Source organism: Arachis ipaensis, chromosome B08, assembly GCF_000816755.2.
Source record: "Arachis ipaensis cultivar K30076 chromosome B08, Araip1.1, whole genome shotgun sequence".
In the NCBI taxonomy this organism is placed as follows: domain Eukaryota; kingdom Viridiplantae; phylum Streptophyta; class Magnoliopsida; order Fabales; family Fabaceae; genus Arachis; species Arachis ipaensis.
Window position 1 is genome coordinate 127,541,226 of NC_029792.2, and position 12,712 is coordinate 127,553,937.

General features: G+C 40.6%; 1 protein-coding gene across 1 annotated transcript; it reads left to right on the forward strand.

Annotated features, from left to right (window-relative positions):
* Positions 8,385-11,963, forward strand: LOC107613603 (patellin-3). Its single transcript, XM_016315684.2, has 4 exons — positions 8,385-9,739; positions 10,146-10,270; positions 10,378-10,513; positions 11,437-11,963. Exons 1-4 carry the CDS (start codon positions 8,528-8,530, stop codon positions 11,683-11,685), a joined length of 1,722 nt encoding a protein of 573 aa, XP_016171170.1. The 5' UTR covers positions 8,385-8,527; the 3' UTR covers positions 11,686-11,963.

Consider the following 12,712-nt stretch of genomic DNA (forward strand, 5'->3'; position numbering starts at 1 on the left):
GACTAGGATTGATATAGCTCATTTGACTTTCCTTTACTACTAGTTAGAGGATGATTTAATGAGATTAATCCTTGCCAATTCTCATATTGTGATTAGTGATTAGGATAGGGATCCTTGACCACCAACCCTTGTCAAGACCTTTTTAGCCATTAGTTTACTTTCTTGCCATTTATCTTTCATGCCTCTTATCAAAACCCCAAAATAACTCACAACCAATAACAAGACACTTCATTGTAATTCCTAGGGAGAACGACCCGAGGTTTGAATACTTCGGTTTATAGATTTTAGGGGTTTGTACTTGTGACAAACAATCTTTTGTATGAAAGGATTATTGTTTGGTTTAGGAACTATACTTGCAACGAGAATTCATTTGTGAAATTCTAAACCATCAAAAATCCAATCGTCAGTTCTCCTCATGTTGAGGTTGAAGCTTAACAATATTCTGGACATCACCCGCCTCATGATGTCTCTTCATATTCTCCGATCCACTTCATTCGTACGTTAATACCTAACTTCTCCTACTGAAACAACCTTCCCTCGTAGCCTCATTTTGTTCATCTCCGCAATAGCCTTCATACCTCTACCCTTCGTTGTATACCAGATGAACGCAAAAATGTATATATTACCATTTTTTTATTTTTGTGAGAGATAGATATCATTTATACATCCAGTCCAGTTGAACAAGTGGTATAACTCCCTCTTTGATATATCTTTAGGAAGATGATCTACAAAAATAGAGAACTAGTTGTTTTCCAAACGACAGTACTCTTCTCAATTCCAAACCCTCGGATCTCTACTAAATTTCCTACTTCTATCCCTCCCGTTGTTTTCCACCCCCTCTCGCTCTCTCGCTCTCATTTTTTGGTTACTATAAATTTTTGACTACACAATTCTATTCTATCATTAAAAAGATAAGGCGCTGTTAATGAATCACAAATATCAAAATAGAGGACCAAATTGAATAAATCAAATATTTGGAAACGAGATTGAAGTTTTTTTTTGAAGTAAACAAGAGCTCAACACAACAGGGTGGAGCAACAGAAAGACAAGTAACGAAGACAACTCAAAGTACAACCCGTCATCGAACAACGCATAAAATAAAGCACCTTCTAGTCATTTTCGGCATTGCCATCAACAACCAAAAGGTTCACCACCACTCCACTCGTCAGAGAGCATAAAGGATCTGTTAGTAATATCCCCCACACCTGAGCCTTGATTATTGAAAACTCTATCATTTCTCTCTAGCCAAACTGCCCAGATGACAGCAAAGAATCCAATCAACCACCGCTTCCTCTCATTCTTTCGTTGTGAAGCATTCGTCCAACTCTCAAAGTGCTGCTTTAATGTGCCTGGCACAGTCCAAGCCTTTCCAAGAGCGAACAACCAAGCGCACCACACCTGCCAAGTGATCTCACAACTAATAAATAGATGGAAGGCAGACTCAACATCCTTACAGCATAAAACATAGATATTATCCAGCTGGTCAATGACACCTAATCTGCACAGTCTTTCCTTAGTATTTACCCTTTCAACCAATACAAACCAGGCAAATAACTCAACCCGTGGCGGAACGAAACCCCTCCAAATAGCACTAGTGAAGCTATAACTTGTTATTTCCTCTGGGAGAACAGCTGCATGCATCACCTGCACAAAGGAGTTAGTCGTAAAAATACCAGTTTTATCAAATTTCCAGATCACCCTGTCCTCTCTCTCATGTGTTAGGCTGATTGACTGCAGGACTTCATGGAGCTGGTTTAAAAGTTCCAACTCCCATTGAAATAACTCTCTCCTCCATTGGAAATTCCATATCCAAGCTAAGCCATCCCAAAACCCGCAGTCGCCTATAACCGATCCTTTCAGGTTTGAAACCGAGAAGAGTCTTGGAAAAGTATCTTGCAACCTACCACTAGGCAACCAGACGTCCTCCCAGAACCGGATTGTTCTACCATTCCCAACATCCATAGCCAAACCTCTGATTATCATTTCCCTAATTTGTGGCTCCCTTATTTGAAGCTGACAGATATCCTTCCACGGACCCCCCCTTGGGGGAATAGGCTGACCGCACAGCATCTGAGAAGGATTCATGCTATTACAAGAGCACACAACTCTCTTCCACAAGGGACAGTCTTCTTTCGAAAATCTCCACCACCACTTAAATAGAAGAGCTGTATTCCTGATCACTGCATCTCCCACTCCCAATCCACCCGCCTTCCGAGGAGCCATCACAACCTCCCATCTCACTAGTGGCATGCCCACCTTGCCATCCTCCTTACTCCACAAGAACCGTCTTTGTAATGAGATCAACTTCTCCGCTACTGCCTTCGGCATCTTATACAAGCTGAGATAGTATATAGGCAAGCTATTGAGGACAGATTTAATGAGTACTAACTTACCCACTTTATTGAGCGTCCTAGCTTTCGACAGACTCAACTTTTCTTCCACCTTCTCAATCACTGGTTTCCAAGTCTTCACTAATCTCGGATTCGCTCCCAAAGAAATGCCAAGGTATCGGACTGGTAAAGCGTCTTCCTTGCATCCCAACAAATAACACATCTGCTGCGTCCATCCCTGGTCACAATTAATTGGAATGAAACTTGACTTCTCAAAATTAATACGCAACCCCGACATCACCTCGAAGCAGCGCAGCAGCCGCTGGTAGTTCCTAATAGTCTCTTCCTCCGGAGGGCAGAAGAGTATAGTATCATCCGCAAACTGCAAGTGCGACAGTTCAATGTTATCCCGTCCAACCAACAGTGGAGAAATGCGCCCATTCCTTACTGCCTCCCCGATCATTCGATGAAGAACATCAACAACTAGCACAAACAGAAAGGGAGACAGAGGGTCTCCTTGCCGTAGACCCCTCTCCATGTTGAATGGCTTAGAGGGGGACCCGTTTATAAGCACCGACATAGACGCAGAGCAAACACACTCCTTGATCCACCCCCGCCATGTCTGGCCAAATCCCATCTTCTGCAAGACTATGTCCACAAAACTCCATTTGACCCGATCATAAGCTTTTTGGAAGTCCAGTTTAATTATGGCCGATCTCCTTTTTCTTGACTTAACCCACTGCACAGTTTCACAGGCGATCAATGCCCCATCATGAATTCTTCTGCCCTGCACAAAAGCACTCTGGGTCTCACCTACTAAACCTGGCATCACATTCCGCATCCTCCAAACTAACACCTTCGAAATGACCTTGTATACACAACCCACCATGCTAATTGGGCGCAAATCTTTTATTTCTGTTGCCCCAACAAACTTTGGCGCCAACGCCACCCAAGTCACATTCGAATCCCTAGGCAGCACAGTTGAACGGAAAAATCCCATCACTGCTTCAATGAATTCCTTGCCAAGTGTGTCCCAACACTTCTTAATGAAGTTCATGTTATATCCATCACACCCGGGTGCTTTTGATGATTCACAATCCCACACAGCACGCTTTATTTCTTCAGCAGTTGGCATCAATTCCAGCCCTGTTGCTTCTTCCTCAGTTATTAGGAGAAGGCTCCTGATGGTACAAGTCCTTATAGAAGTCTCGTATAGCAACCTTGATCCTGGATTGATTCCTCACTAACCTTCCATGAATCCTCAATGCATCAATCCGATTGTTCCTCCTCCTTGCCGAGGCTATATTGTGGAAGTACCTAGTATTTTTGTCCATCTCCTTAGCATGTCTGGATCGGGACATCTGCTTCCAGTGAATCTCCTTCCTGATATACCATGTCTTACAGGAGCTCACAAGCGCCTTCCTCCGAGCTTCCACTGTTCCATCATACACTCCATTACTCACCAATTCATCCACTTTTCTAATCTCCTCTTCAAGCCGATTAATCCTCATGTCCATATCTCTAAAATTTTCTCTGTGCCATTTGCTTAACGGGCCCTTCATCGTCTTCAGCTTTCCAAAGAATTGAGCTTCCCCTAAGTTCCTCCACTCCTCCTTCACCATCCTCAAAAAGCCACCATGAGTAAACCAAGAATCCAGACTCCGAAACGGCCTTGGGCCCCCTCCCATCCTCGCAACATCCATAATCAGGGGACAATGATCTGACAAGCCTCTTGGTCCTCCTCGTAGCCTTGTTTCAGGAAACTCTTCCAACTACTCCAAACTCACCAGAACTCTGTCGATACGACTACATGACTGGCCCCTGAACCATGTGAATCTACGATCAGACAAGGCTAGATCCACTAACTCCATATCTTGAATCCAAAATTTAAAGTCTGCCGCAGACACTGGCAGAGAAGTAGTCCCTTTCCTGTCCTCTATCTGTACAATCTCATTGAAATCTCCCATAAAGCAAACAGGAACTTGACACAATCCAGAGATGAAACTCAACTCTTCCCATAGAACAAGCTTTTCCTCCCTAACATGCTCGCCATACACTAAACAGAAAGCACACCGAAAATTGGTTTTTACCAACACTCCTTCCACACATAACCACCTCACCCCTTTATAACAGTTACTTAAATTAAACACCGTTGCATCCCACATCAACAATAAACCACCAGAAGCCCCCTCTGCTTCCACAAACTCCCAGGCCATTCCATCATTACCCCACAGTTGCATAACATCAAATTTAGTCAGGACCTCTTTTTTTGTCTCTAGCAAACCTAACATATGCAAATTAAACTTCCGCCTAAAGTTCTTCACCATACTAACCTTTCCAACTCCCGCCAACCCCCTGACATTCCAAGATGAAAATTTCATTTTAAACTAGATGTACACACCTTTTTTCGATTTTTTGGACGACTTCTTCTGACTTTCTCCTTATGCTTCGCCTGTTTTTTCCTCAATGCTATTGCTTCATTCTGTTCCTGAAGAATCAACATAATATCATCTTCCTCGTCGTATGGCACAGCTCCAGATTCCATAGCTAGGTTCCAAGCCTTCCTGTTCTCATCCATGTCTTTCGCCCGTTTAATGGTAGACGTTTCAGAGCCAGCCTCACTCTCAGCATCAATTCGGGATTCCCCCAGTTCGGCTAGCACTCCTCCCGTCCCTTCGTTCTCCACTGCCACTGTCTTCTTCAAACCGGAATCATCCCTTGTCCGCTGCCTATCCGCAACCCCCAATTCACCAGTTACAGTACACCACGCCTCACCTTCATCCACGGTTGCCTCTGCTACAACCATCTCACCTTCCCTCCCGAGGTTAATAAGTCCCACCCCCAACGTAAGCGGCCGTCCATCAACAGTCAAAGGGACCAGTGGCGATGAAGTCCACGCCCCACCGTCAGCGTGGTTCATGGCCGAACTACCCTCTTCCCCTGAATCCTTCCGGCGCCCTGGTCCCCCGCATTCTCCCGTAGCATCGACGACAGCCCCTTGCTCCAAGAATGCTCCCTTTCGAATTTCCTGCCCAGCCCTGCCATCAATGGCGTGCACACCGTCTCGAGGGGTCACTCTGATTTCAGTCCTCGTAACCCCTATCGCCCATTCACTGGGTCGGGTTCTGCAAGGCCGCTGCTCCAAGCCACCCACAGGTTGGGCCACCTCCTGCCTTCCCTCTAAGACACCGTGTGGGCTAGAAAGCTTTGAGCCCAAAAGAAGTCCCTCACCGTTGGAGAAATCGTTTTGGGCCTCAAACCCATTAGGATAGGAACAGACCACACTAAGGCCCCCATTCCTCTTAGCATTACTTGTTACTTCTCCTTCATCAGCTCTCTGCCCACCAAGAAGTTCCCATGTAACCGTTCTTTCTGAATCAGCCACCGCACCGTTATCAGGGGATCCCGCAATATCCGCGTGTGACACATTATGATCAACCTCCTTAATTATAGGCTCTACCGTTTTAGAATTTAAAAGTTCGGTACTCCACTCATTTAATTCTTCCAATGATATTACAACTCTACCCTCACTCTGCGCATCCTCCCTTTCCGGCGTCATCAAGACCTCCGCCGCTGCATCTCCCCTGTCCCGCTGCCCATGAGCACAACTATCATCAACAAAAGTTGATCGACCCATAAAATTAGAGCTCTCTCCGATGAAGATTCCCCGATTCCATTCTACCATACCATTCATAGTACAGTCCAAAGAAGTAGAACCCCCGCTCCCTACCTCTGAAACAATCACGTGAAATCTAGCCGTACCTACACAGACGCAAATCTTTTCACGAATGACATCAAACCCGCTTGTATCAATCAAAACCCGGCCAGCATTGAACGATGAGCATGAAGTAGTGCCTTGATCACATCCCACTACGTCTCCCCACTGTGCACCAATCAACCGGAACGTAGCTTCTGACCAGACATGTAGCGGGACACCAATGCACTCAAGCCATACCCTTCTCTTGTCAATTCGAGTATTCTCACTCCATCGTTCTACTTGGGAGAAGACCTTCAACAGACCATCAATGTTAAGAGTGAGCGCCTCGGCCGCACTGTGCGCACTATCAAACACTAACAATGCTTTGTAAGCCCCCAACTCACACACCTTTACTACGTTATGCCATTCTGTTCGAGCTATGGTGTTCAATAATCGGAAGTCAATAGCCTGCACGGTGCTCCCAACAATACTCCTCTGCAACCAGTCCCAGTTCTTCTCTGCCACCAATGCATGTATTTCCTTCATCCCCAATCTCTCTGTATCATTCAAAACACAATTACCGTGAGTAGCAGGCTCCACTTCCAAAGCTTTGCTCCCAGCCGGTTGATCCTGGATCTTAGCAAAACGTCTTCCTTGATCATCCATCCTTGCTTTCCACGGATTCCCATCGACACCATGAGACTTCCCACTATCAACTTTATTAGTCTCAGAGTCCCTCCTTGTGCCTTCGCTTTCTAGTGCCTTCTTCCCCGTGGAGATATCCCTCCTGTATTTAGCCTCTCCTACAAAAATTTCCTTCCCCCGTAAGCATAGTTGATTCATCTCTGAAATGGCTTTTAGAGCTCCTCCCTTTGTGGTATATCTAATGAAAGCAAACAGATAGACTGCTCCACCCCTCATCTTCCTGGCCAGGTAAATGTCATTGATCCTCCCCGTCCATGCAAACAAACGAAACAATTCCTGCTTCGAGATGTCCCCCGGTAGCCTGTCTACAAAAACGGTAAAAGAATCTTGTTCCAAACGAAAAAACTTGTCTCGGTTCCAAACCCTTGGATCGTTGCCATGATACTGCATCTGCCTAAACCCATCTCGGCTGGTGGTTCCCCACCCCTCGCTCACTCTCCCTCCCATGTTTTTAGATCATTTTTAAGTTGCTCTCTGATGAAACCACTTTAGAAAGAAAACAAAACTAACGTTAGTCACCAACATTAAGTTAAAGAACTAAATTGAATAAATCAAAACTTTAGAAACAAAATTCAGGAACTAATATAAGGAGTACTCATATTTTTCATAAAACTTTCTACTAATAATATTATTTGCTAGTAAAATCCTTATTAATTACTTTGAAAAAAAAATGGGGAAGCATTAAATTCAAAATTTTAAACCACAAGGGTTGTCAATCACCATGAAAATAAAATGTTAGAGTGGCCTGTGATAGTTGGAAATTGTAATAATCGTCCTTGTAATCCGTTTGGTAGGGCCTAAACCAAAGACTGTTCAACGGCTTAGCTGCAATTTAAAGCAAACGGTACATAAATCCATAATCATAATCAGAACCAAAAAGAGAAACATTGTGGGGTAGGGGGTCACTCTCTATCTCTCTCTCCCTCTCTCAAATCTCATCATAAATTGCCAAATATGCCATTAACGTACTCAAATAGTCAAACATGTGTTTTCCCCCCTAAGTTAACAGAAATTTTGGTTACTCATCAGTCATCAAGACATGAACTTTCTCCACATGGTTACTCAATTGCCAATTATTACCTCTTACCCTAACTAATTTAAACTCTCGTCTTAAAATAACAATTTCAAGAGTTTTTTTTTTCTTCGAAGAAGATTAATCCTTAAATCATGAGTAAACACATGTTTTCTCACGACAATAACGTCACTTTTTTTTGTTCTCACGGTATTTTCTACTTTTAATCCGATAGATTAAGAACTAATTCGTTGCAGATCAGAGTTCTATTTAAGGATTTACCCGATCAATAGAGTGCTACATGTACCAAAAAAAAATAAATCCTTAACACTTACTTAAATAAACTAATGAACTATAATCACTAGAACAACTCAACTTGGTTAACAATAACATCACTTTACCACCACAATCAACACAAGTTGGAGAATGAAAAGAAGTGTGAATGATAGTATGATACCGTTGGGCTGTGTAAACTTGCAGGCAGTAAGGCCCACAGTTTTGGGCCCATTAATTTCGGTAAACAATAACACCGTTACATCCAGGCCATTGGGGCCACAATATTGGGCCCACTGGCCCATATTCCAAGTTGGCACAGTCTGTCCCCCCTGTCTTTCTTGTTTCTTTATAACTTGCTTCTCCCCACTTACCCCCTCTCCATTCACGGTTCACACCACTATCTCCATTCTCTCCCTTTCTCTCTCTACTAACAAATTTTGAATTTGAGTTTGTTGTAACTTGTAACTGTCATTTTCATTCACACTTAGCTTAAAATTGAATTCAACAATGGCAGAGGAAGCTCCAAAGACATCACCATCACCACCACAAGAGGAAGCAGTGTTGCATGTGGAACAAGTTATGGTCACTGACGTTGACGAGAAAGAACACTCCACCAACGCCATTGTTGAGAATGAGAAGGAGACAGAGAAAGAGCATGTTGTTGAAGATGAAAAGAAAGAAGAAGAAGCTTCTGTAGCTGCAAATGAAAATAATGCTGGCGAGGATTCAAAAGCATGTGATGATGAGAAGGTTCCAGAATCAGGTTCGTTCAAGGAAGAGAGCACGAAGGTTTCTGAACTTGCTGAGACTGAGAAGAAGGCACTTCAAGAGCTCAAAACCCTAATCCAAACTGCACTCAACAATCGTGAATTCTCTGCACCAAAAGAAGAAAAGCCTGCAGTTGAATCTGATGTAGCAGAAGAAAAGAAGAAGGAAGAAGAAGAAGAAGAAGAAGAAGCAGAGGAAAACCACCTAATTGAGGAGAACAAGGATTCATCAGAAGAAAAAGAAGCTGCAGCAGAAGTGAAAGAAGCAACAACAACAGCAGAAGCTTTATCTTCTTCTGTGGATGATGACGAAGCAAAAACCGTTGAGGCCATTGAAGAAACCGTGGTGGCAGTTTCTTCCACAACTGAAGCTGAAGAACTAGCTCCAAAGAAGGAAGAAGAGTGTTCGCCATTGTTGGCGCCAGAAGAAGTCTCAATCTGGGGAGTGCCGCTCCTCGCCGACGAAAGAACAGACGTGATCCTCTTGAAGTTCCTCCGCGCACGTGATTTCAGGGTAAAAGAAGCGTTCACCATGATCAGGAACACGATCAAGTGGCGAAAGGAGTTCAAGATCGACGAATTACTGGAACAAGAAGAAGAAGATAATATTTTCATTAATACAATGGATTTTGAAAAGGCGGTATACATGCACGGATACGACAAAGAAGGGCACCCCGTGTGTTACAACATCTATGGCGAGTTCCAGAACAAGGAGCTGTATAAGAAGGCATTCTCTGATGAGGAGAAGAGGGAGAGGTTCTTGAAATGGAGGATTAGGTTCCTTGAGAGGAGTATTAGGAAGCTTGATTTCTGGCCTGGTGGGATATCCACCATTGTTCAGGTTAATGATCTCAAGAATTCACCTGGTCCTGCTAAGTGGGAACTTAGACAAGCAACCAAACAGGCCCTTCAATTGCTTCAAGATAATTACCCTGAATTTGTTGCCAAACAGGTATACACCATTGCTCTTCTTAGATCTTTTCTTTTAATTCTTTATCTTAGAAATTGTATGCATAGGAATCTACAAAATTTCCTGTGTGTTATCGGAACAAATGCACCATTTATTTTGGGGGTTCGATTCAACTCATTTGCCAGCTGCAAACTCTTAAATGGAGTTCTAATTCATGACGGATTAGTCCTTTGGGAATCCAAAAGATCTATAATTATGACTTAGAAGACAAAACAATTAATGAATAAGTGAAGTTGCTCCCGGAGCAATTAAGAATTTCTTGTCTTGTCTATTTTCTACTTATGCTAAAATTATATGTTTATTTTAAGAAATGTGACTAATAAAGATCAAATTCTATGATCTATAATCAAAGATTATAAAAGTTTTGATGTGTGTTTGTGGTTTGTAGGTGTTTATCAATGTGCCATGGTGGTACTTGGCAGTGAACAGGATGATAAGTCCATTTCTGACACAGAGAACAAAGAGCAAGTTTGTGTTTGCTGGTCCTTCCAAAACAGCCGAGACCCTTCTAAGGTGGGAAGCCATGCATAATAAACACTATTCAATCTTTTCCTTCTTCCTTAGTTACTATGGTTTTGCTATGTTTGTATATCTGATTTAATTCTTTGTATTATTTTCAGGTACATTGCAGCTGAGCAACTTTCTGTGAAGTATGGAGGACTAAGTAAAGATGGGGAATTCGGAAATAACGATGCTGTTACCGAGATAACTGTGAGACCAGCTGCTAAACATTCTGTGGAGTTTCCAGTTACTGAGGTGGGTCTCATGCATTGTTATTGTCCTTTCTTTCTGTCTTTTGTTTTTCGTTCAGAACATGAGAATCCAAAGCATTGTACCATTGGAATGCGTTACCTCTCTTGGCCTAGGATTCCTCTTTTCTCAACACTTTTATGTTCAAACATCTCATGTGAAAATAAATGTATGTGCATTCAACCCCTCTTTAGACTCAAAATTCATATTTGTGGCATTTAAAATTGGCTTTTCATTTTTGTATATATACTTGGATAAAATGGGGACACCAATTTTAAGATACAAATGAATACTTTTAGTGAATGAAATATATTAATACCAATTTAAATGTGCAATTATTGTTACTCTTTTAAATTTATTTTGAGGGTTTGAATTTGCATTCTTAATTCTCATATTTTATGCAACAAAGGGTGCAGACAGAGTAGGCCCATGCTCTAGGAACAAAAAAGTGTAAAGCAATACCCCCATAGAATACTAAACTATGAATAATTGAATAGTCATTTAATATAGTAAGTATAGGATTTGGATTCATGAAAAATACAATAATCTTTTATTATCTTTTTGTCTGTATTAGAAGGCAATAATTGGATTTTTTTAGATCTTGATCTCTAATACTAGCCATGTTTTGTTGTCTTGGTCCATGTCTGTAGCTACCCAATAAAATACAATAGGATCTATGTGTTGTGATACTATTAATTTGTTAGGTTGATAAAATGATGAAATTACCTCCAATATAAACTTTGTCATGTATTATATATTATATTACTAACTAAGAAAATATTATTGTTGAATCAAGATCATGCAGCATTTAAATTTTAAACCAATTATTTAGTTTTATTATTAAACACATTGTTATTATTAGATGATCATAGTACTATGTATAGAAATACATTAATTAATTATGACTTGGAATTTTGTAAAAAATGCAGAATTGTGTATTGTCTTGGGAGATGAGAGTAATAGGGTGGGATATAAGTTATGGTGCTGAATTTGTGCCAAACTCAGAAGGAAGCTACACAGTAATAATTCAAAAAGCTAGAAAGGTTGCACCATCAGAAGAACCTGTTCTTTGCAACAGTTTCAAGATTGGTGAACCTGGCAAAGTGGTTCTCACCATTGAAAACCAAAGCTCCAAGAAGAAGAAGCTCTTGTACCGCTTGAAGACCAAACCTGAATGAGAACAAACTTTTCAGTTTTCAGCTCTTTATATGAATAGGAAAAGTGCTACTTTCATTTTGATAATTATTATTTTTACTATTATTAATTATGTGTTCTTCTTTTCTCTTTTTCCATTATTACTATTATTGGAGGGCATCTTTTTGTTTTTTGAATTCTTATTATTCACATTGATGGAGAGACATATATTAATTACATGTGTAAATTTTGTTTTAATTATTTTGTAAATTTTGGTGGGGACGTGGGGTCTATTTTTATTTATTTATTTATATACTGTTCTATATCTTAGCTGTTTATGGTGGCTGTGTCATAAAAGTGTTGGACATTACATGATCTGTGTTTTCTTGCAATGAAAAAGGAAAAAAGGTTGATATGAATATGTAATGGCTTTAACATATCTGCCTTGGAATTTTCCTGCACTTATTCTTTGAACAACTTGAAAGACAGCTAGTTACATAATTACATTACATGGCCAATTTCTACTTGAAATAAAATAAAAATAAATAAATAAACTATTAAAATGGTACGTCATTAACAAAAACAAATTCTTAAAAGATGTTAACGATAAAATATATGGCCTAGTTACATATTACCATAGAATTAAAATATTTTTATTACTCATATTAAAATATATGCTAGGATATATAAATATCTTGACCAAAATATAATTTTTATTTATTTATCTTTTAATACATTCATTTTGACAGAGGGAGGGGACAATGTCAATGGCAATGTTATTTGAAGGATTTTACAAAAGGAATTTCTTACTATTTACTATTTAGAGGAACTAAGTAGTAATAATTTGAAAGATAATTTTAGGGATAATTACTGTTTGATTCTTAAGGTTTAGAGTCAAAATCAAAATTGTTTCTAATCTTATTTTGAATTTAAAATCGTTCTAAACATTTTATTTAATATTAAAATCGTCTGTAAAACAATTATACCCTCAAATCTTCGTCTGCATCACAACCTCTTCTTCTCACTCACATCTTTAAAAGAGAGAGAAACAGAGATAAAAATTTATCTATT